This window comes from Podarcis filfolensis (assembly GCF_964270895.1).
Source record: "Podarcis filfolensis genome assembly, chromosome: 13".
NCBI classification, from domain to species: Eukaryota; Metazoa; Chordata; class Lepidosauria; order Squamata; family Lacertidae; genus Podarcis; species Podarcis filfolensis.
Window position 1 is genome coordinate 1270931 of NC_139615.1, and position 22489 is coordinate 1293419.

Below are 22489 nucleotides of genomic sequence, written 5' to 3' on the forward strand. Positions count from 1 at the left end.
GTTTGCACAATTCCTGGTTGCGCCACAGGTTTGCACAGATTTGCACAATTCCTGGTTGCGCCACAGATTTCGACAGGTTTGCACAATTCCTGGTTGTGCCAGAGATTTGCACAATTCCTGGTTGCGCCACAGATTTGGACAGGTTTGCACAATTCCTGGTTGTGCCAGAGATTTACACAATTCCTGCTTGTGCCACAGATTTGGACAGGTTTGCACAATTCCTGGTTGTGCCAGAGATTTGCACAATTCCTGGTTGCGCCACAGATTTGCACAGGTTTGCACAATTCCTGGTTGCGCCACAGATTTGCACAATTCCTGGTTGCGCCACAGATTTGCACAGGTTTGCACAATTCCTGGTTGCGCCACAGATTTGCACAGGTTTGCACAATCCCTGGTTGCGCCACAGATTTGCACAGGTTTGCACAATTCCTGGTTGCGCCACAGATTTGCACAAGTTTGCACAATTCCTTTCCAAGTATGCAATGTGTGTTTTCACTGGGTTGATGTTCAATGTGCAAGCCACTCGTCCGTATAGGATCTGGGCCTGGAGACGCCGCTGTTTGGGTCAGGGCCTTCATTCCAGGCGCAACCACATTCCTGCCTTGCTGTTCCGGCAGCGATTCCTCCGCCCAACGCCCTCAGCATTCCTTGGCAGAGGGATCGCCTGTGGTGAAGGGAGAGCAAAGGCAGGAGGACAACAGCAAGGGAGGTGGGGGGAAAAACAAGGCGGCCCTCTGGGTCTGCCATCTCTAGGCTCTCCATCTCCCAAGAAAACCCAGGCGTCCTGGGCCCCCATTTCAAACAGCTGATCATAGAATCATAGGGCTGGAAGGGACCCTCAGAGGTCATCCAGCCCAACCCCGTGATGCCGGAATCTCAGCTAAAGCATCCATGACAGGTGCTCTGCTTGAAAAAAACCCTTCTGCATTTATGGGCATCTCTGCCCCATCTTTTCTCCCCCTCTGAATTTAACCCCCATAACAACAGCCCTGTGAGGTAGGTCCGGCTGAGAGGCAGCAACTGGGGGCCACCCCAGGTGAGTCCCTGAGGAATGAGGGTTTGAATCCCCCCCCCAACTTGGCCATGAAGCTCCCTGGGGGGGTGACCTTGGGGGAAAAGACACACTGGATCTCTGGGTCCAACCTACCTCGCCGGGTTGTCGTTTGGGGGGATGAAATGGGGCGGGGAGAGAAGGGAGCACAAGGCACCTTGGAGAGAAAAATGATTGAATATAAATGCAATAATAATAATAATAATAATGCAGTAATAAATAAAAAGGGGGTGACTCTCAAAGCCCACCCCTCCCCTCCAGTTGCTTGCAATTTCACTGCGTGGAGGAAAATAGTGTTTTTTCATTTAAAATATACTGCGAATATATAGCAAAATACGGTAGAAGGAAAAAAAAACAACCACCCAGCAATAATAACGCAAGGAAACTGACTTAAAAAATAGGTTTTAATGTAAATACGTAGCAAAGCGCACTAGGACAATTACACGAAACCACTAATAAGAACACAACAAGGAAATTTGACTTTTTCTGCAGGGTCCCTTCTGAAAGAGAGGAAGGGTGCGCGCGCTCCTGGGTGCGCTCCTCTCCCTCCCTCCGTCTTGGGAACCCAGGCGTCCGAGGAGGAGGAGGAGGAGCTGCTCCCTCCCTCCCCCCCCGCCCCCTCCCTCCTCTCGCGAGATCTCCCAGCCATGTTGCAGCGGAGGGGCTTGTAAACAGAAGGCAGCCCAGGGGAGACCACCCGGCGCGCGACCCCCCGCGAGCCCCGCCACCCGGGAAAGGTCAGTGACCTGCGGGGGAGGAGCCTCCCCCTCCCTCCTCTCCCGGACGCCTGGGTCCCCTGCAAGGAGGTGGGCGGAGGGGCAGGCGCCTCCTGCCCGGACTCCTGGGTCCCCAAGGCGGGGGGAGGGTCGCCTCTGCGCCCCCAGGGTCGAGGGTTGGGGCGCAGCAGCCGCGCTTGGGTGGGGGCGCCCCCTTGGCACCCTGGGGCGCCCTTCCTGGTGGGGGTGGGGGAGCGCCCTGTTTTTAGGGGTGCGTCCTGCGCCCCACGGTCCAGGGTTGGGGGGCACCCCTTTGGGCTGGGTGGGGGCGCTTTTCCTGGCGCTGGGAGGGCGCAGGGGGCAGGGAGGAGTCTCCTTTGATGGTGGGTGTGCCGGGCAGAGTTGGGGGGCAGCTTGGGATCTCCCTCCCCCCAAAATGTGGAAACTGGGCAGGATCTGGGGTGAATATTTTGCTCCCCTCGTTTGACATCGCTCCCTCCTCCAGATTTGGGGTGCCCTGCCCTGGTGAGGGTGTACCCCCCCAACCTGACAAGTCCAGGGCATAAATGGGTGCATTTGCCCCTTGGCACAACCTCAGGGGCCGGAGATCAAGTCTACCTTGGCCAGAGCCTCTTTCTTGTGCCCGGTGCCCAAATCTTGTGCCCCAACTTTGGGTGCTTCTGTGCAGTCTGACGGTCAGGATCACAGCGTTGGAAGGGACCCTGTGGTCATCTAGTCCAACCCCGCGCAATGCAGAAATCTCAGCTACGGGTTATGGGGTCGTGGAGTCGGAAGGGATCCCCCAGTGGTCATCTAGTCCAACCCGCTACCGTGCGATGACCCCGGGGCCTGACCCTGCCAACTCCATCTCTCTGTCTCTGTGATTGGAGTTTGGCAAAGTCGGGCAGGTCTCTGCCCCGAGCCGCTTGCAATTCAACGGCAGGAAAGAGACAGGAAAATAATGTGTTTGTTTTGATTCTCCGCAATCCAAGCCCTAGAGAGGGAGGGAGGAGGCAGAAGAAAGGCTTTCTCCCTCTCCTGTAACACTCCATCCAATGCTGGAAGGTTCAGGGTGGATAAAACCGGGTTCGAAACCCCCCGGCCGCATTTTGCTACTGGTTTGGCTACTGGTTGTGTCAATGTGGAGATTTCTGGGCACCAGGTTGGCGACCCCAGTTCAAAAAGCTCCGCCTTTGTCCAGATTTAATAGCAAGTCCATTTCCGCCCTGTGCCTTTTTCCTCCTTGCAAACTGGGACAAGGGAATTGTTGTGAGAGCGAGCAGTGGAGTTGAGATCGTAGGGTCCTGGAAAGGGACCCGAGGGTCATCTAGTCCAACCCCGTGGCAAAGAGACATTCCGTTGCGGCAAACGCAGTGTTAGATTTCTGGATGCTGGGTTGGTGGCAAAATGTGACTTTGAGCAGGAAATATATTTCTTGCACCTTGAACCGATTTGATTGTGCAGCGTTTAATTGGATGTTTTAATGTGTTGCCAACTGCTTTGCTCTTTAAAATATACTCCCAGGAATATGGCCCCTTCCCCACGTCGTCCCTACAAAGACCTTGTGAGGTAGGCCAAGAGGCTGACTCCAAGGTCACCCGACGGAGGGCAGATTCGAACCCAGATCTCCCAGGTCCCAGCCCGACACTCTAACCATTACACCCCACTGCCTTCCTAGATTCCTCCCGCTATGGGGCAGCTCTATAAAAAGTTGGTAACTAAATACTGGGGAAAGCAAAATGTCCCTTAGAGCAGGATCCAAAATATTTTTTTCTGGAAACTTGAATTGGTTTTATTCCGGTTTGTTCTCCTTGATGTGTCGTAAATGGCTTTGAGGTGAGATATAAAACAGTATAGAAATGAAATGAACGATGAGGACGATAAATCTCATGGCCAAAAAAGGCACATTTTTATTATTGGATTTATTTCCTCCCTGACTCAGGGAACCTTGCAGCTGAAACAGAAGCAGCTGAAAACATTGGGGGGGGGGTGAGCCATCATTAAAGAAGAATTATACATGAATATACACTAGATCTGCTAAGAACAGACAGGCTATTGTTATGTTATCGGCCTTCCCTGAAAGCAGTCAGCTCCCCAAAGTCTTCTCGGTGGCGGAATCTCCTTCCGTGGAGGTTTCTTAATCATTCCTTGGCTGCAATTTCTGCATGGCAGGGGCTGGGGTTGGGCTAGAAGACCCCCGGGTGTCCCTTCCCGTGCTCTGATTCTACAAGAACCTGGGTTTCTCTTTGGAGAATTATTTTTCTGGTTCTTCTCTGCCGACGGAAGGACAGCCAGGAGGGAGCTGGTCTGGCTTCTCTAGGCAGGGAGTTCCAAAGTTCTCTGGAGGAGCCACCACCGAGAAGGCGCTGCCTTGTATCCTACCCACCCGGGTCTTCGAGGGCAGCAGGACCTCCAGCCCAAAAGTATCCAAACCCAGGAGGGAATATGGCCTTTCAGACAACCTGGACCTAAGCCGTGCCGAGCTTTAAAGGGGTGAAAGATTCCGGTTTGGCACGGGGTTGGTGTGCGTGACCCTCTTCCCTGTGACCTCCAATCCTGACTCCTTTGCCCTTGGGGGGTTTGGCCAACCAACCCCCGTCTCAAGGCAAAATTGTCGGGTTGCGAGGGACCCCCAGTGGTCATCCATCCCAACCCCCGGCAACGAACGCAGAAATGGCAGCTGCCCTTGGGGGGTTTGGCTCCAGGCGGGGCTGGCCGATCCGCCCCAGAAGTGGCCACACGGACTTTGCTGTGTCCTTGTGTCCCTGATGGGTGTGGTCGGGGGGGGGGGACAAACTGGATGGACCGGCCCCCTGCTGAAAAAGTTTGCTGACCCCTGAACTAAAGGATCCCCGAAAGACGGCCACCCAACCTCTGCTAAAAAACCTCCGAGGAAGGTTCCAGGGTCATAGGATGGAAGAGTTGTCTGGGACCCCTGGCGGTCATCTAGCCCAACCCCCTGCGAGGCAGGAATGTCAGCTAGCTCTGCTTGGAAACCTCCAAGGAAGGAGAGTCTGCCATCTTTGGAGAGGGTCCTTTTGACTATCGGAACAGCTCTCTCCACCAGAGACTTCTTCCTAAAGCGAATGGTTCTCCTCCCCTGCAAGAATCCTGTAGCCTTGGGCTGGCGCCTGGTTGTTCCCATTTTACAGAAGGGGAACACTGAGGTTGGGACTCTGATCCCACGCCTATTCCAGATCCAGAGCCTACTTGTGGTCTCCCCACAGCGCTGCAGCCCCTCCGGCTACCGGCACCCTCTGCTCTAACCCACCAAGGCAGTGCTGCCTAGTGGTTAGAGAGCCAGGCTGGGACCTGAGAGAGCTGGGTTCAAATCCGCCCCCATTTGGCCCTGAAGCTCCCTGAGGGTGACCTTGGGGGCCAAGTCCCCGATTTGCACTCCCCGGGCATTTCAGATCCTAATCTAAACGGCATTTTTCTTCCCCCCGCCTTAATTGATAGAGCTGTCCCATAGCAGGAGAACTCTAGCAAGGCAATGTGGTGTAGTGGTTAGAGCAGAGTTCCCCAAACGTCGGGTCTCTGGCTGTTTTTGGACTACAGCTCCCATCATCCCTGACCGTTAGTCCTGCCAGCTAGGGGAGGATGGGAGTTGTAGTCCAAAAACAGACCCAACTTTGGGAAACACTGGGTTGGAGTGTCAGACTAGGACCTGGGAGTTCAGGGTTCGAATCCTGATCCAGCCTGTTATCCACATCCTCTTCCAGATGGTGGGGGGTGGGGGGCACTCTGGACATGGTCAGAGGCCATGTCCAAAGGCTGCCTGGGCCTGCTCCTTCCTTTTTTAAAAAAAAAATTCTTAAAATTCATTTTTAGGTTTAACAAGTAGCGTCCCCAATAAGTCATCATCATACACACATCGGATTCTCTGAATCCCTGGACCCTGTTTTTTTAGAATCCTGCCCATGTTTTTAATTGTTCGCAGTGTTCTTTTCGGTAACTTAAAAATTCCCCCCATTTCGCCATAGCCCATCCTCTTTGTCCGCCATTCTGTTCTTGTAAAGTCCTTTTACCTACTTCCGCTTATTATGTCAGCGTACGTAAGAACAGCCTTTTCTGCTACCTTTGGGATATCCGGACCCAGAATTCCTAATAAAAAACGCTTCTGGCTTTCTCACAAAAGTTCTTTTAAACTTTCCCTGCTCCTTCCCTTGACTCTCCAGCAATGATGATTCTGTTTCCCCTAGGAGTCGCTGGGAGGCCCGCCTGCCTGCCAGGCGCCATGATTCGAATGCAGAACCCGCTCCCGGTGGTGTTCCTGGTCTTACCGGTTTTCCTGCTCCTGGAGCTTCCGGCTGCCCAGGGCTACATTCACGCGGTGAGTCTCCCCTTCCCCACGGAAAGCCCTAGAGGGGTCCTGCTCCAAATTCCCCAAAATTGCGTTTCCCCAGACTTACCCAACTCTTTTTCCCTTTCCGTCTCCCCGGAAAACAGATGTCGGATCACAATTCCAGCATGGAGTTCAACGACCTGCCGGCGCTCTTTGGGGAGTCCCTGCCACACGAGGGGCTCGTGGTGAGTCTCCCTGAAAAACGGGTGCTGCACAACCTGTCAGAAATCAATATTTTCGGCATGGTCCTGTGGAACTCCCTGCCTCATGACACCCCGAACCCTTTTCAGGAGGCTCTTCCCACATTTCTTCTTCTATTAATAATAATAATAATAATAATAATAATAATAATAATAATAATTTTTATTTATACCCAGCCCTCCCCAGCCAAAACCGAGCTCAGGGCGGCTAACAAGCAATAATAAAAACAAGTTATACTGCCCTATATCTGGGGGTCTCAGAATGCCGCTGTGTTTTTTAATTCATAGCTGGTTTTAATTTCACGGGTGTTTTAAACAGTCGGGGTCTTTTACCTATAGTTTAATCGTTTTTTAAAATAATATTTCAAGGTTTTTTTGGGGGGAGGCAATCAAGCAACAGATGAAAACGTTAAGGAAATCGGAAGAAGTACTAACATTGAAAGATTGGCAATACAATTTTTTTGAAATGATTAGCAAAAATGACGGCAATCCAGTCCAATCGAAATCTCCAACAGGGATTGAAATGTGTAGATGAATACATGCCCAAAAGATGCTCAGAACAAGAATTTATTGATACGTACAGACTGATTTCACAAAGTTAAGCTTAGGAGATATAGAAGATCGAATGTTTAATGATTAAGATACAAAACGACAATCTCAGTAATAAAGTTACAAAATAATAACAAGGAAGTCAGGCACGGGGAAGAAATAAGAAATGGATAAACGTCGGCACATAACGAAATGTGAAAATTTACAAATATAATGTATATGTATCGATATGTAAAGATTTCATGTATGTATTGCAACATTAATAATAATTTAGTGCAAAAAAAAAAGGTTAAGGAAATAATGAAATAACCGAATTTGGAGGAGCTGTTAAATGAATAACCTTTTTTTTAAAAAAAGGGGGTGGGAAAAAAAAGTTAAGGAAAGAATTAAATAACCGAATTTTTGAGGAGCAGTTAAATGTATTATTATTATTATTATTATTTAATGGGGTGGTTAAGTAAATAGAGAGATGCCTTTTGTGAAATGATTAAATAAGACAGTAGGAATAACCGGATTTGGAGGAGCCGATAAATGAATAAACATTTTCCATTTTTTAAATGGGGTGCAAAAAAAAAATATGTTAAGGAAATAATTAAAAACCGAATTTGGAGGAGTGGTTAAATGTATTATTATTATTATTATTATTATTATTATTATTATTATTATTTAATGGGGTGCTTAAGTAAATAGAGAGATGCCTTTTGTGAAATGATTAAGACAAGGACAAATTCCTGGCGGGATCCTGCCAGCCTCTGGCGCCTTTTTCCCTGACACTCTGGGGCAGAACTTGTGCCCGGTCATTAAGGTCAGGGGGGGCTCCAGGCTGACCCTTCTCCCCCCCCCCCCCAATATCTCATTTCCAGGGCTTTCTGGTGGAAGCCAAGCCGGCCAACGCCTGCCAGGCCATCGAAGGCGCCCCGGTTCTGTCCAACGGCACCGTCTTCATCGCCCTCATCCGGAGGAACGACTGCAGCTTTGACCTCAAGGTGACCAAGGGGGGGGTTCAGTATGAGCCCCCCTTTTGCTCTGGGGCGGGAAGCCTGTGCATCTTTAACGCCGGAAGATTCGGGGCCAATAGAAGCCCTTTCTCGCGCAGTTAGACAGCGGAACTCCCCGCCACAAGAGGGGACCAACCTTGTCCAAATAGCCTTTTCCTCCACCGTTTCCCCTGCTTAGGGAAGTTTTTAATGTTTTAATTCTGTTTTTAGTGTCTTTTTTGGGAGCCGCCCAGAGCGGCTGGGGAAACCCAGCCAGAGGGGTGGGGTAGAAATCATAAAGTTATTAATATTATTATGATTATTATTGAAATAAACAACGATCTGACTTTTAGAGGACATCTGAAGGCAGCCCTGTTTAGGGAAGTCTTTGATGTTTGATTGTATTTTTAATATTCTGTTGGAAGCCATCCAGAGTGGCTGGGGAAACCCAGCCAGAGGGGCGGGGTATAAATAATAGAAAATAATAATAATAATAATAATAATAATAATAATAATAATAATAATAATTGCAAAGAGGACTGGGCATTTTTGTGGAGGTGAATCAGGACGGCCGCACAGAGGTAGCCAGTGCTTTGGAGTATGTGCTCGCCGAAAACCGCAGGAGGGGGGGATTTGGTCTTGTGTTCGAATCCTGGAGAAAGTCCGCTGGGTTTCCTATCCTGGGCGCCTCGTTGGCCCCTGGGAGAACAGGAGGCTGGACCCTGATGTTCTTGCAGTGGAACCTCCAGGGCCAGCGGCAGTCTATCTCGATCCCTCGGTTCGGAGGGCTCTTTGGGCCCCTGGAATAAACGGGGCCCCTTTTGGCCCCATGTGCCAGACCCTCCTGGCGATGAGCTCGGCCTCTTCTGCTCCCGCAAGGCCGTTTCTCTGCCCCTCTTTGCCCCTTCCCCGGGACGTGTGTTGTGGGCCGGCTGGGAAAACAGCACCCTCTGAGCATGCGCAGAGCGCTTTTCAGGCTTTGACATTCCTCCTCTTCCTCCCGCAGGTATTCCACGCCCAGAAGGCAGGCTTCCTGGCCGCCATCGTCCACAACGTGGGTTCGGACAAACTGCTCAACATGGTCTGGGACAGCGGTGAGCTCTTTTTGGGGGGCAGATAACGCACCCCCTTTTCCAGCACCCCTTTTCCGGTACCTCTCTGGGGGCTCCTGGCTGACTCCTCGGTTTCTCTCCCCCCCCCAGAGGAACTACGCAAGCTGGTCACCATCCCCTCCGTTTTCATCGGGGAGACGGCCGCCAGACTCCTCCGTGACTCCTTCACCTACGAGAAAGGGTAGGAGCTATGGGGCAGCGGCTGTGGGGCGGGGGGGGACTCATTTATTGGCGCACCGAAATTCCCAGCGCTGGGCTGGGGGGGAGCAAAGGGGGTGCCTGAGCTGCCCCCCAAGCGCCCCCACTGCCCCCCCAGTTTAGCGCTTGTGGTCAAAGGATTGTGGGGTTGCAAGGGAACCCCAAAGGTCATCCATCTCAATCCCCTCCTGCGACACAGGGATCGCGGTGAAATGCGGAGATTGCGGCCGGGCAATCCCCCCCCCCAATATTTTATTTTAAAATAATTCAACATTAATACAAACATATTACGAATATACAAACATACATTTTATACAATCCTTAAAAATATTCATACATACCCACACTCAATCCCACAGATACTTCCTTTATCTACTCAATTGCAATTTCTTTCCGCTTCTATTACTTCCTTTCACACACTTTTAAACCAGTTTTTCTACATCTTTTTCTGTTACACATTGTTATCCGTCTTATTTAGTATTTCAGTATTTATAACGGAACTTGTTTATTCTAATAGGAGTTCTGGTTTTTCAATATGATTTTGCAAGTATCCTTTAAACACCTTGTCTATCTTCTCTTTTGAGATCCTTCCAATTTCTCCCATTGTTTTGGATATATTGTGATACTCCAGTAATTTGGCAAGCCACTCTGTTTTTGTCGGTATAATACCACTTTTCCAATTTTTCGCAATCAATAGCCTTGCGGCTACTGTTGCGTATAATGTCTTGTCTTCTTCCTTTAGACTTCCTGGTACTATTCCCAATAGAAAACCTTCCGAAGTTTTCCTAAATGAATATCTGATTTTTTTTTTCATTTCATTGTATATTGTTTCCCAAAATGGTTTGATGTTTAAACAGTTCCACCATATATGCTTCATAGTACCTTTTTCAGTGTTGCGATGCAACGCCGATTCGGGTATCAGTGCAGGAAAAGGCACGGAAGAGAAAGGAAAGTTTAAAAACCAGGACTCTGTAAGACATCAGGAATGAAAATACATCTATATCCCTGTATACCGTATTTACGCAAATCGAATGCACCCTGGAATCTAATGCGTGCCTTGATTTTCAAAACCATGAACCCCCAAAAAGCAGGGTGGATTTGATTTAAATCAAATCGATTTAAATCACGATTTAAATCACTAGTCAGTAAGACTATTTTTTTACAGGAAGACTCATTCTTGCTGGTATAATCCTAATGTTTACAAACCAGATCAAGGTTTAATTTTTGGAATAATGAATATTCAGAGTTGTTTTTACAGTTATATAAAAAATGACTGATTTGGTTATACTATTGGAAATACATAGAGAATTATGAAATTATGGTGAGGTTTAATAAGTTAACTATGTTTGGACAACTTTTCTGCTGTTCTTTATTGGAAGGAGAAAAATAATCATTTCCTTAATAACAATTTTTTAAAAAATATTTAACTAAAACAGTAACATTATAGCACATGTTTGTTAACTGGTGTGGTTAAACTATTTTTTTAAAAACACTTTGACAGAGTTTTAGCACACATGAAGAACTCAAATCATTATTTCCTGATCAATAGCCCTTGGCCTATAATAAAAAACATTTTTTTAAAAACAATTGAACCCCCAAAAGTGTTTGCTGGCGACTGTAAATGTGCCCTCAAATCTATTGCGCACCCTAATATTCACAACGTAACTCAGCCCCAAAAGGTGTGTGTTACATTGGAGTAAATACGGTATATGGATCATGTTGACCAATTTGCTGTGCAACTGCGTTTGGGCTGCTGCGTCCGGTTCTGGTTGCCTCGGCCCCCTAATAATAATAATAATAATAATAATAATAATAATAATAATTTTTATTATTTATACCCCACCCATCTGCCTACGTTTCCCCAGCCACTCTGGGCGGCTTTCAACAAAATATTAAAATACCGTAATACATCAAACATTAAAAACTTCCCTAAATAGGGCTGCCTTCAGGTGTCTTCTAAAAGTCTGGTGGTTGTTTTTCTCTTTGACATCTGGTGGGAGGAAGTTCCACAGGGCAGGCACCACCACCGAGAAGACCCTCTGCCTGGTTCCCTGTAACCTCGCTTCTCGCAATGAGGGAACTGCCAGAAGGCCCTCGGGAGAGGGACCCCGGTGTCCGGGGTGGAGACGCTTCTTCAGGTCTACTGGGCCTTTGAGGCTATTTAGGGCTTTCAAGGTCAGCACCAACACTTTGAATTGTGCTCGGAAACGTACTGGGAGCCAATGTAGGTCTTTCAGAACCGGTGTTATATGGTCTCGGCAGCCGCTCCCTGTCACCAGTCTAGCTGCTGCATTCTGGATTAATTGCAGTTTCCGGGTCACCTTCAAAGGTAGCCCCACGTAGAGCGCATTGCAGTAGTCCAAGCGGGAGATAACCAGAGCATGCACCACTCTGGCGAGACAGTCCGCGGGCAGGGAGGGTCTCATCCTGCGTACCAGATGGAGCTGATAAACACCTGCCCTGGACACACAATTGACCTGCGCCTCCATGGACAGCGGTGAGTCCAGAATGACTCCCAGGCTGCGCACCTGGTCCTTCAGCGGCACAGTTGCCCCATTCAGGACCAGGGAGTCCCCCACACCCGCCAGCCTCCTGTACTTCTGCCTTGTCAGGATTCGACCTCAATCCGTTAGCCGCCATCCATCCTCCAACCGCCTCCAGGCACTCACACAGGACCTTCACCGCCCTCACTGGTTCTGATTTAAAAGAGAGGTTGAGCTGGGTATCATCTGCTAGAGGTTCAGAAAAGGACCCCCAAAAGGATCGAGGGGCTGGAGAGACCCCCCTGGGCTTGAGGCTTTTAGTTTGGAGAAAAGGGCAGACATGATGGGAATTTTATTTATAGTCGTGGGCAGAAGTTGTGGACATCTCAGAAAGCTGAATTTTGGGGAGATTCAGGACGGGTAAGATAAACTCCTTCTTCGTGCAGTTCATCTGTGGAACTCCCTGCCACTGGGGCCAGCGATGGGGAAACTCAGCCAGATGGGAGGGGTATAAACAATAAATATTATTATTATTATTATTATTATTATTATTATTATTACCTGGATGGCTTTAAAAGAGGATTAGAAAAATTCATGGCAGAGGAGAGGGCCGGCGATGGCTACTAGCCCTGGGTGGCTGCATTTTGCCCCCGCAGCCAGTTGCTTCCAAATCCCAGTTTCTGGAAACCCCAGGAGGGGAGAGTGCTGGTCTTGTGTTCGAATCCTGTATGGGGCTTCCCTTTAGGGCAGGCGTAGGCCAACTCAGCCCTCCAGCTGTTTTGGGACTACAACTCCCATCATCCCTAGCTAATGGGACCAGCGGTCAGGGATGATGGGAGTTGTAGTCCCAAAACAGCTGGAGGGCTGAGTTTGTCTATGCCTGGTTTAGGGGCTCCTGGTTGGCCGCTGTGGGAACAGGAGGCTGGACTAGGTGGGCCTGATCCCGCAGACTCTCTTTATGTTTTTACATTTTTCCTAACTGCAAACCGTCCAGCAGGTGGCATTTTAAAACCATAAAAGTTTCCCTTTATTTATTTATTTTTGAATATATCTTTATTGATTTAAAGTACTGTCACACAAATGCATTACAAATGGTTACAGCAGAATTCCACACGAAAATGAAAAAGGAATAACAAGAATAAAAATAAAAAGCCAAGAAGAATTAACATTAAAACAAATGAATATCGGTTGTATTCTTGTAATCTTGACCAATAAAGTCTTCTGGAACAAAAACGTCCAATCATTCTCGCTGTACTTTTTTCTAATGTCTTGATTTTATCGCGCAGTTTATTTTTTAGCTTTTCCTGCATATCCTTCTAAAATATTTTTTCCACTTATTTATTATACAGAAGTATCATTCAGTTCTGCCAGGATAGTTGCATTGATCTTAACAGTGTGATTCCCTTTAAAAGCCAGCCACCATCGATGACACCGGCTTCTTCCTTTTCCAAAAAATCTGAATATTCTCCGCCATTCCTGGACTTTGGGAGAAGAGTTGCAGACCCTTCCGTCCCAACCTTAATTTTTTTAGGGATTTCCCCAGCTTTTTCCTGGGCAAAAGGCACAGAAGGAAGAGATTTTTCATCTGGGGGTCCCTTTGGGCCAAAGCTTTGGAGGAAACAGCAAAGGGGGTTCCTGCCTCGCAGCGGGTTGGGATGGATGACCTCTGGGTTCCCTTCCAATTATATCATTGTAGGTCCCAAAAGCACAAATTCGGTGCCTTGAACCTGTTCCTTGTACCCTGAAATTACAGATGAGGCAAGAAGGGGAATTTCAGCTGAGCGCCTCTCCTATTTTTTTTAGAAAGCAGCCCCTCTTTGTGAAAATATCAGGGGGAATAATTTTTTCAATTTGGAAATAACTAAATTAATGGTTCTTATTACCCTGAGCAGCACCAAGTTAAAAACAAAAGAGGAATGCAAATGGGTAAAATTAATGGTTATAGACAGGTTATAGTGAGTAATTGGGAAAATGCAGAAGAGTTAGGGGTGAACCAGTGGAGGAAAAACTGAATAATATTATAATTTTAGGTACATAGAATGAAAGGGTTTAAGGTCAGTGAGAAAGAGGAGGATTGGTTTGAGAAGATATCGAATTATTTGGGTAGGTTTGAAACATTTGGGGCAATTAAAATGTTAAAAGTTACATAAACTTTGTGGAGCGTTAAGGAATATAGAAGTGTACCTATGGTTGATTTGAATATGTTATTATTGAATATTATTGAATATGTATATTATTGAATATTCTGTATTATTGAATATTCTGTATTATTGAATATTGTATACCCAATCTATCAGCCGCCTGGGGGGGTTTCACTGTGTTTTGGTGGTTGGTAAAAAATAATATCTATTTTTTTAAAAAGAAAAAAGAGAGATTTTTTCCAATTTTATCTTTTGCACCTTCCTTGGGGCTCGAAGTGCCAAAGGGGGTGAAACGGATTTGATGGCATTTTCCCTTCTTATTGACTCTGAATTGATTTCAGAATGAATTGATTTTAGAATGTATTTTAATTAATGGATTGCAATTTTATGTAAACTGCGTTATTTTTACTGTTGTTAGCTGCCCTGAGCCCGGCTTCGGCTGGGGAGGGCGGGATATAAATAAAATTATTATTATTATTATTATTATTATTATTATTATTATTATTATTATTATAGAAGAGGCACTAAACAGATTTTGAGCCAAGGCTGAGATCTTTGGGGTTTCTGAATGTCCTGGTTGAATCCGCTCTCTTTTCTCCTCCTCCGCAGAGGCCAAGTGATCCTGATCCCGGAATACATCTTCCCCCTGGGCTATTACCTGATCCCTTTCACGGGGGTCGTGGGAATCGTCATGGCCGTGATGTGCACCATTCTGGTGAGTGACCGTGCGAGGAAAGCGGGGGGGAGAATGGATGGACGGACACCATAGTTGTCAACTTTTCCCTTTTCTTGCGAGGATTGATTTTGGTAGTGGGCTGCATGTGCATGATATCTGCTGGAGGGGCAACCCCCCCCCCCAATCTATACATAAATTCCTGCAATGGCTTGAAGGAGCTGGGTTTGCAGCTGGCCTCTTGCAAAGCTCATCTCAGTGGGCAGCTGCTCTCTTGCAAAGCACATGCACCTCAATAGCTCTAGGGCTCCCCTGAAAGTCTAGTGTTGAGATTTGGGGAGTCAGATCACTCCCCCAGGTGCTGCCTTGGTCAGACCCCCGGCTGGAGGGCTGGAGTTCTGGGCACCCCAGTTTGGGAAGGAGATTGACAAGCCAGAAGGTGGGCTGAGGGATTGTCAGGGGTCAGGGAAATGAGCGGATGAGGAACGGTTGAAGGAGCTGGGTTTGCAGCTGGCCTCTTGCAAAGCTCATCTCAGTGGGCAGCTGCTCTCTTGCAAAGCTCATCTCAGTGGGCAGCTGCTCTCTTGCAAAGCTCATCTCAGTGGGCAGCTGCTCTCTTGCAAAGCTCATCTCAGTGGGCAGCTGCTCTCTTGCAAAGCTCATCTCAGTGGACAGCTGCTCTCTTGCAAAGCTCATCTCAGTGGGCAGCTGCTCTCTTGCAAAGCTCATCTCAGTGGGCAGCTGCTCTCTTGCAAAGCTCATCTCAGTGGGCAGCTGCTCTCTTGCAAAGCTCATCTCAGTGGGCAGCTGCTCTCTTGCAAAGCTCATCTCAATGGGCAACTGGGAGCAAGCTTGTTTTTTCTCCTGCTCTGGAGGGTAGGACTCGAACCCGTGGCTTTGAGTGCCCAGAAAGGAGATTCCGATTAAACTGTCGGAAAAACTTTTCTGACAGTCAGAGCTGTTCAGCAGTGGAGTTGTGAACTCTCCTCCCTTGGAGGTTTTTAAGCAGAGCTTAGATGGCTGTCTGCCTTGAATGCTTGAGCTGAGATTCCTGCATTGTGTGCAGTGGGTTGGGCTGGATGACCACTGGGGGTCCCCTTCAGACTCCACGATTCTGTGATTCTAGAGATTCTTTTCCACGAATGTATTGGGATCAAAAAAGGAGTTTTGTGCCTAAAATGAGGGGTGTGCAATAGCAGTAACCCCCTACTAAGGACTCCTTGAAGCAAGAATCGTAGATTGGGAAGGGTCCCCCAGAGGTCATCCAGCCCAACCCCGTGCCATGCCAGAAGCGCCGATCAAAAATCCCATTTCTCCCTTTCGGAGCAGATTGTGCGCTGCATCCAGCACCGGAAGAGGATGCGGAGGAACCGGCTCTCGAAGGAGCAGCTGAAGAAAGTCCCCGTCCACAAGTACAAGAAAGGTAAGGTAGGGGGGTCCCGGGGGGGGGCAGAGCTACCGCTTGGGAGGGGGCTGCTGGCCACATCCGGGCGAGGAGGAAGCTTCCTGGAGTAGCAGCCTTTTCCCTAAAAGCTGGAGCTGGCTGGCGGGAAGTGTAGTTGAAATCTTCCTGACTGGCATACAAAGAGTTGGAAGGGACATCGGGGGGTCATCTATCCCAACCCCCTGCAGGGCAGGAATCGAATCACAGCCGGGGTGGTGGAGGGAGAGGGCAGGTGTCCCCAGGCAGGTGGGCAGCAGACTCCTCTGCATACCCAGAAGCAGCAGCGAAATTCGTTTTCCAGTTCACCTGCGGAACTCCCTGCCACAGGAGGGGCCACCGACCTGGATGGCTTTGAAAGAGGACTGGGCCAATGCATGAAAAGGCTATGGGTGGCTACTGGCCATGTGGCTACCGTCTGCCACAGCAGCGAACGCTTCTGAATCGCTGGAAGAAGAGGGGAGAGGGCTGGTCTTGTGTTCGAATCCTGATCACCGCCTAGCCTTGGATCTCAGATGGCTGCCTGGAGGGGGAGACGCGGACCCAGACGGATTGAGGAAGGAGCAGGAGAAAGGGATATTGGGCGGGGGGCGGGGGGAGCTTGGAAAGGTCTAGGACAGGCATGGCCAACCTTGGCCCTCCAGCTGTTTGGGGACTACAATTCCCATCATCCCTGACCACTGCTTTCCTGTATGCTAGGGATGATGGGAGTTGGCCATGCCTGGTCTAGGACAGGGGTAGGTCAACTAAGGCCCAGGGGGCCGGATCCGGCCCAATCGCCTTCTCAGTCCGGCCCGCGGATGGCCCAGGAATCAGCGTGTTTTTACACGAGTAGAATGTGCCCTTTTATTTCAAATGCATCTCTGGGTTATTTGTGGTGCGTAGGAATATTTTTTCCAAAATATAGTCCGGCCCAGGGATTTGTCCACAGGAGTGTGTGTGTGTGTGTGTGTCTTTGTGTGTGCTTTTGTGCGTGTGTGTGTGTGTGTCTTTGTGTCTGTTTTGTGTGTGTGTCTTTGTGTGTGTGTGTGTGTGTGTGTGTGTGTGTGTGTCTGTTTTGTGTGTGTGTCTTTGTGTCTGTGTCTTTGTGTGTGTGTTTGTGACTGTGTCTGTGTCTTTGTGTCTGTGTTTATGTGTGTGTGTGTGTCTGTGTGTGTGTGTGTGTGTCTTTGTGTCTGTGTTTATGTGTGTGTGTGTGTCTTTGTGTGCGCTTTTGTGTGTGTGTGTGTGTCCCTGCAGTGCCCCCTTTCCCCACCAGAGGGCACCCTGCCACCCTCCTCTCCCCCCTCTTCCCGCCAAAGAGCTGTATCTTCCTTCCCTTTTCAGGGCCAAAGGGGGGGGGGCGGGGAGCGGCCGCGCTGCAACAGCCTTGACTGCGCTGCAACCCACACCTTGGGGTTTTTTCCGTTCTCTCTGCCTTTCTTGCGAAAGGGGAAAGGAAGCCCTTTGCCTTTTCACCTCCTTCCCAGCCCAGAATCCTAAGGACTGGAAGGGGACCCCCAGGGGTCATCCAGCCCAACCCCGGGCAGTGCAGCCGTCCGACCCGATTCTCCTCTCTAACATCTTGCCTTTCAGGCAGCAATTTCCTCCACAGCAGAAAAGCAGCAATTAATTTTGACGGGGAGAAGGTTTGACTCCTCCAGCATTTTGAACACACAAATGTGTGTGTGTGGACCCCGGAGAGCGGCTGCCGGCCAGTGGCAGCGTTGCTCAGTGGGTAGGAGGCCGCTTCTTGGGTTCCTATGCCGAGCCGTCCCGCCTGGCCTGGGGGGCGCGGGGTTTTCAGCCTCAGCCTCCTTTTGGACGCAGGGGCAGGGGTGCGAATCACGCTCTTCTGGCACATGCAAGCAAATGGTCAGGAGAGGAACCCAGGCGTCCGGGCAGCCAGGGAGCCCCCGACATGAACCCCGGGAAGAGGGCGACTGTGGAGACTTGTGCCCAAATGGGGATGTCTTCCCCCTTTGTATTGCGGGGGGTTGGGCTGGATGACCCCTGAGGGTCCCTGGCTTAGCTCCGCACTTCTGTCCTCATTAGGGACTAGCTGCTTGCAAGGTCCCAATCGGCTCCAGAGAAGGACAGTCTCCCTCATTCTCCTTCCTTTCTAAGCAGAGGTTGGGTGAGAGAATCCTAGAACCGTCGAGTCGGAAGGGACCCCGGGGGTCATCCAGACCAACCCCAGGGATTTTGCGGCTGGGATTCCTGCATTGCAGGAGCCGGGGTTGGGCTGGATGACCTTTGGGGGAAAATTCACAGAGGGAAAATCAAGCTATTGGAGGCGATTGTGAGAAGCAAGCCGTGCTTCCTCGCCGGTCCTGTGTTCGAATCCCGCCTTTGCGGTCGGCGCCTGTGAGAACGAGATGCTAGCGAGGCCGGGGCCCTGATCCGGCGGGCCTCTTGCGGCCTCCCCGCCCCTTTCCTCTCCTCGGTCTCCTGCCTGGCTTTGGCCAAGGCTGAGTCAGAGCGGGAGGGAGAGGCCCTCCTTCACCCGTCTGCCGTTTGCCTTATAAGGCCCGGCAGAGAGTTTTGCAGGCTTCAGCTGAGCAGCGGCAGCCGGGCTCTGACCGCTTCCCTTCCCTGACGCCGCTGCTGCGAGGGAGGCCGCTTCCTGTGTTCACAGGGTTGTTGCAGGGGAAAGAGAGAGGGAGGCCCATGCACAACTTGGGGGGGGGGGGATAGAGGAGCCCCCCACATGCCCCAGAGCAAGCTGCAAGGAATCCGTGGGGGAATAGGAAGGGATCCCCAAAGGTCATCCATCCCAACCCACCTGCAAAGGGCAAGGAATCCGTGGGGGAATAGGAAGGGACCCCCAAAGGCCATCCATCCCAACCCGCAAGGAATCCATGGTGGAGTAGGAAGGGACCCCCAAAGGTCATCCATCCCAACCCGCAAGGAATCCGTGGTGGAGTAGGAAGGGACCCCCAAAGGCCATCCATCCCAGCCCGCCTGCAATGCGCAAGGAATACATGATGGAATAGGAAGGGAGCCCTGAAAGGTAATTCCATCCCAACCCGCCTGCAATGCGCAAGGAATCTGTGATGGGATAGGAAGGGACCCCCAAAGGTCATCTATCCCAACCCGCCTGCAATGCGAGAATCGCAGCTCCAGAATCCCAGGCATCTGGAAATTCAGTGCTTCCTTTTGAGGTTAATAACCCCCCCACACCTTTTTCTGACCCCCCACTCCACCCTTTGCTGCCTCACGCAGACGGTGCTGAGAACCTCCTGCCTCTTCTGTGCTTCCTTCACCTATAGAGTTATGGATGGGACCCCCAGCGGTCATCCAGCCAACCCCCCCCCAGCATTGCAGCAATTGCCTTATTTCTGTGCTTCTAGCTTTCAATGGACGTCACCCACCTTATCGTTGGAAGGCAAGCAATTAATAATTATAACAACTAATAACTGTAGTAATAAATAACGGCAGCGGACGTTAATAATAATTACAGCGGCGATAAATAACAACACATGATTGGTGACCAACCCCTGCAGCTAATGATTAATAAGCGAGACGACAGTTAACGATGAATAATAGCATCCTGAGAATTGAGGGCTGGCGTCTTGACTGAAGGGGGGCAGGCAGCAGCCTGAGCCGGACTCCCAGACGGAGGGAGCGGGTTCGAATCCTTCGCATGCAGAATAGCCTTGCCTGCACCCAGATAACAGATCCTGCCTTGGGTGTTTCTGAGCACGGGGAGATGGATAAGAGAGGCTGTTCGCTTTTATGGCCGGCCAGTGGTCAGGGAGGGGGGGCAGGCTCCTTTGTCGGTCACGGATTTCTTCCGCATTTCCTGGGGTTGGTCTGGATGACCTCTGGGGGTCCCTTGCAACTCCACAATCCCATGTTTCTTTGAGGATGATGAAGCTCCTCCTGATGATGTCTCTCCCCGCCTCCTTTCCGCAGGGGACGAGTACGACGTCTGCGCCATCTGCCTGGAGGAGTACGAAGACGGGGAGCGGCTGCGAATCCTGCCCTGCTCTCACGGTAAGGAGAACCCAACGACTCCAAAGCGCTCCCTTGCCAGGATGCGTCCTGTTCTGGGCGCCACGATTTTGAGAAGGATAGTTTGCAAACGGGGGGGGGGGCGACCCTTTAGCTGGAATCGGGGTTGGGCTGGATGACCTTGGGGGGCCCCTCCCAAGTCTACAACTCCTGTGACCCCGGACGGCGGAGGATTCTCCTTCCTTGGAGGCTTTTGGCCGGCCATCTTCTGGGGATTCTTGAGTTTGGCCGGCCATCTTCTGGGGAATCCTTGAGTTTTGCACCCTGTGCGCCGCCCGCGGGTTGGGCTGGATGACCTTCGGAGTGTCCCATCGGGCGGATCCCTCAATCTCTTCTCTCTTCCCAGCTTACCACTGCAAATGTGTGGACCCCTGGCTGACGCAAACCAAGAAGACCTGCCCCGTCTGCAAGCAGAGGGTGCTGCGCTCCCCGGACGACTCGGACTCGGAGGGCGAAGAGGGTCTCCGCGCCCCCCAGGACGAGGAAGAGGCGGGGGGCCAGGGGGGCCATGGGGAAGAGGAGGAGGAGGACGAGGAGGAGGAGGAGGAAGGAGAGGAAGGGGGCGACTCGGAGCGCACCCCCCTCCTGCGCCCCTCGCCCAGCGCCGCCCTGGGGGGGCCCTCCTTCGGCAGCATGGGGCAGTCGCCCCCCTCTGCCGCCCCCCAGGACCACACGCAAGAATTGGGGGGCGAAGGGGACCAAGATTGGGACCAGACGAAGGGCCTTCTCCCCAGGGGCCCCCTCCCAGTCTAGCGCCGTGCTGGGCATGGGGGGCGCAAGAGGGGCACCCCCCGGTCAGGCACCCCACCCCAAAGGGAATCCAGAAGTGGGGGGCGGCTGAAAAGTCCCCCCCACTTCGTCCCTCTTGCTTTTGACCACTGAGCTTCCACTATATATGTTAACTTTTCAGGGAGTCTGGGGGTCTTTGCAGCATTGGGGGGGCGCAGGGCAGGAGTGGGGTGGGGGGGTCGGTTCAAGACCCCTTTGGGTGTCTTTTTTTGGGGGGGGGAACAGGATGCAAAAGCCAAGAGGGAGGCGGCAGGTATCTCCTGCCTGGTTCCTTTGCAGGGTGGAGGGCACACATCTCCCCCCCCAGAGCACAAGCCCCCTTTTTCCTGTGTGTGGGGGGGGAGAGAGACCCCATAGCAGCCGAAGCAGAGCCTCCCCCTCCCCAAACTTGGTGCAGGGGGGGTCCCAATTAAACACAGTATTTTTTTGTGGGGAGGGGGCCAGAAAGTCCTGTATCCTTTGGGGGGGGCGGCGAGGAGCTCATGATGATGGACAGTATATAAATTTAACACATGGATGGGGAGCCCCCCCTTGCAAAGCATGCCAAACCTCCCCCCCCAGCACCCTACAATTCCCAGGGTGGGTTGGGGGGGGTCCTTTGGGTGTAGACCCCCCCTCGGGATCTCCCCCGCATTGCAGAACCCCCCCACTCCTCTTGCGATTTTGCACTTTTCTCCCCATTGTGTGCCAAGGAATTGCGGGGGGGGGGGGCTTCTTGTTCTCTCTGCCCCCCTCCAATTAAAAAACCCCTCCTCTTGGGACTGCCAACCTTCCTAATTTTCCACACTAACTTCCAAATTTAGCATCCTATAATGATGATTATTGCGGGGGGGCGACTCTACCTTTTAACCCCCTTTTTCCTTCCATGCCCCCCCCCGGAAATTTCTGCCGGGGGTCCGTTCCTTGCCCCCCCCTTGCAATGGGCAGGATACTGACGTTCTTTCCGCGTAGAAACTAACAAGCAACGGGCCTCGGGGGTGCTGGGTTTATTGGAGTGGGGGGGCACCAGGGGGGCCATTTCTCCTCTTCCTCACCCCCCCCAGCTGCTGCCTGCCAGAGTGGCTGCTGCCTAGCCTTCTCTCGATCGCCTTGAATAATTTTTACTGTAAAGGACTTTTTATTTTTCACTGTACAGTTTTATGGTGGGACGCAAAGGGGCTGCTGCCGGGGCTTTTGCCTGGGGGGGGGGAGATTGGGGAAGACACCCCCCCCCCAGCAAAGGGCTCAGACATGCCCTGGATGCAGGGGGAAAGGAAATCACGACTTCCATATAAGAATATTAAAAAAAAAAGAGAGAGATTTAAGTCGGAATAAACGGAAGATGGTTTAAAATAAAGTCTGCTGGGCTATTTGTGTTTGCAAAGTGGGGGGAGCGAATGGTTTTCTGCTGCCTAAGTAGGGCAAAAGAGGAAGAAGGCTCCCAGCGCCACCCCCTTCCTAGCCAGGCCCCATAAAAGAGCAGAGGAAGAGGTTTGACGCACAGCCCAGAAGAGGCAATGTTTATTAAAATGATGTGCACACACGGAGAGGTTATTCCTCCCTCTTTCCTAACACTGGAACTTTTAGAACAGAAAAAAAAGCCCTCCTAGCCTATGGAACTCCCTGCCACAGGAGGCTGGGGCCGTTGCAGACCTGGATGGCTTTAAAGAGGATTAAACCAATTCTGCGGAGGGCTGCATGGAGGGAGAAGAGGGCTTTTGCAGAAGGGGCACCCGGGGTCATCTAGCTCAACCCCCTGCGAAGCAACCTTGAACCTGCAACCTTGGCATGATCGGAACCAGAGACCCAAATTTAGTGGAGGTTGTGGAGGGAGGGGGA

The 22489-nt window shown here is 50.8% G+C and overlaps 1 protein-coding gene across 1 annotated transcript; it reads left to right on the forward strand.

Moving 5' to 3' along the window:
• Nucleotides 1–1656: 1656 nt before the first annotated feature.
• Nucleotides 1657–22007, forward strand: RNF167 (ring finger protein 167). Its single transcript, XM_083581091.1, has 10 exons — nt 1657–1788; nt 5970–6100; nt 6217–6297; nt 7725–7847; nt 8845–8932; nt 9041–9131; nt 14382–14487; nt 15775–15868; nt 19784–19864; nt 20229–22007. Exons 2-10 carry the CDS (start codon nt 6005–6007, stop codon nt 20633–20635), a joined length of 1167 nt encoding a protein of 388 aa, XP_083437217.1. The 5' UTR covers nt 1657–1788; nt 5970–6004; the 3' UTR covers nt 20636–22007.
• The last annotated feature ends 482 nt before the right edge of the window (nt 22008–22489 follow it).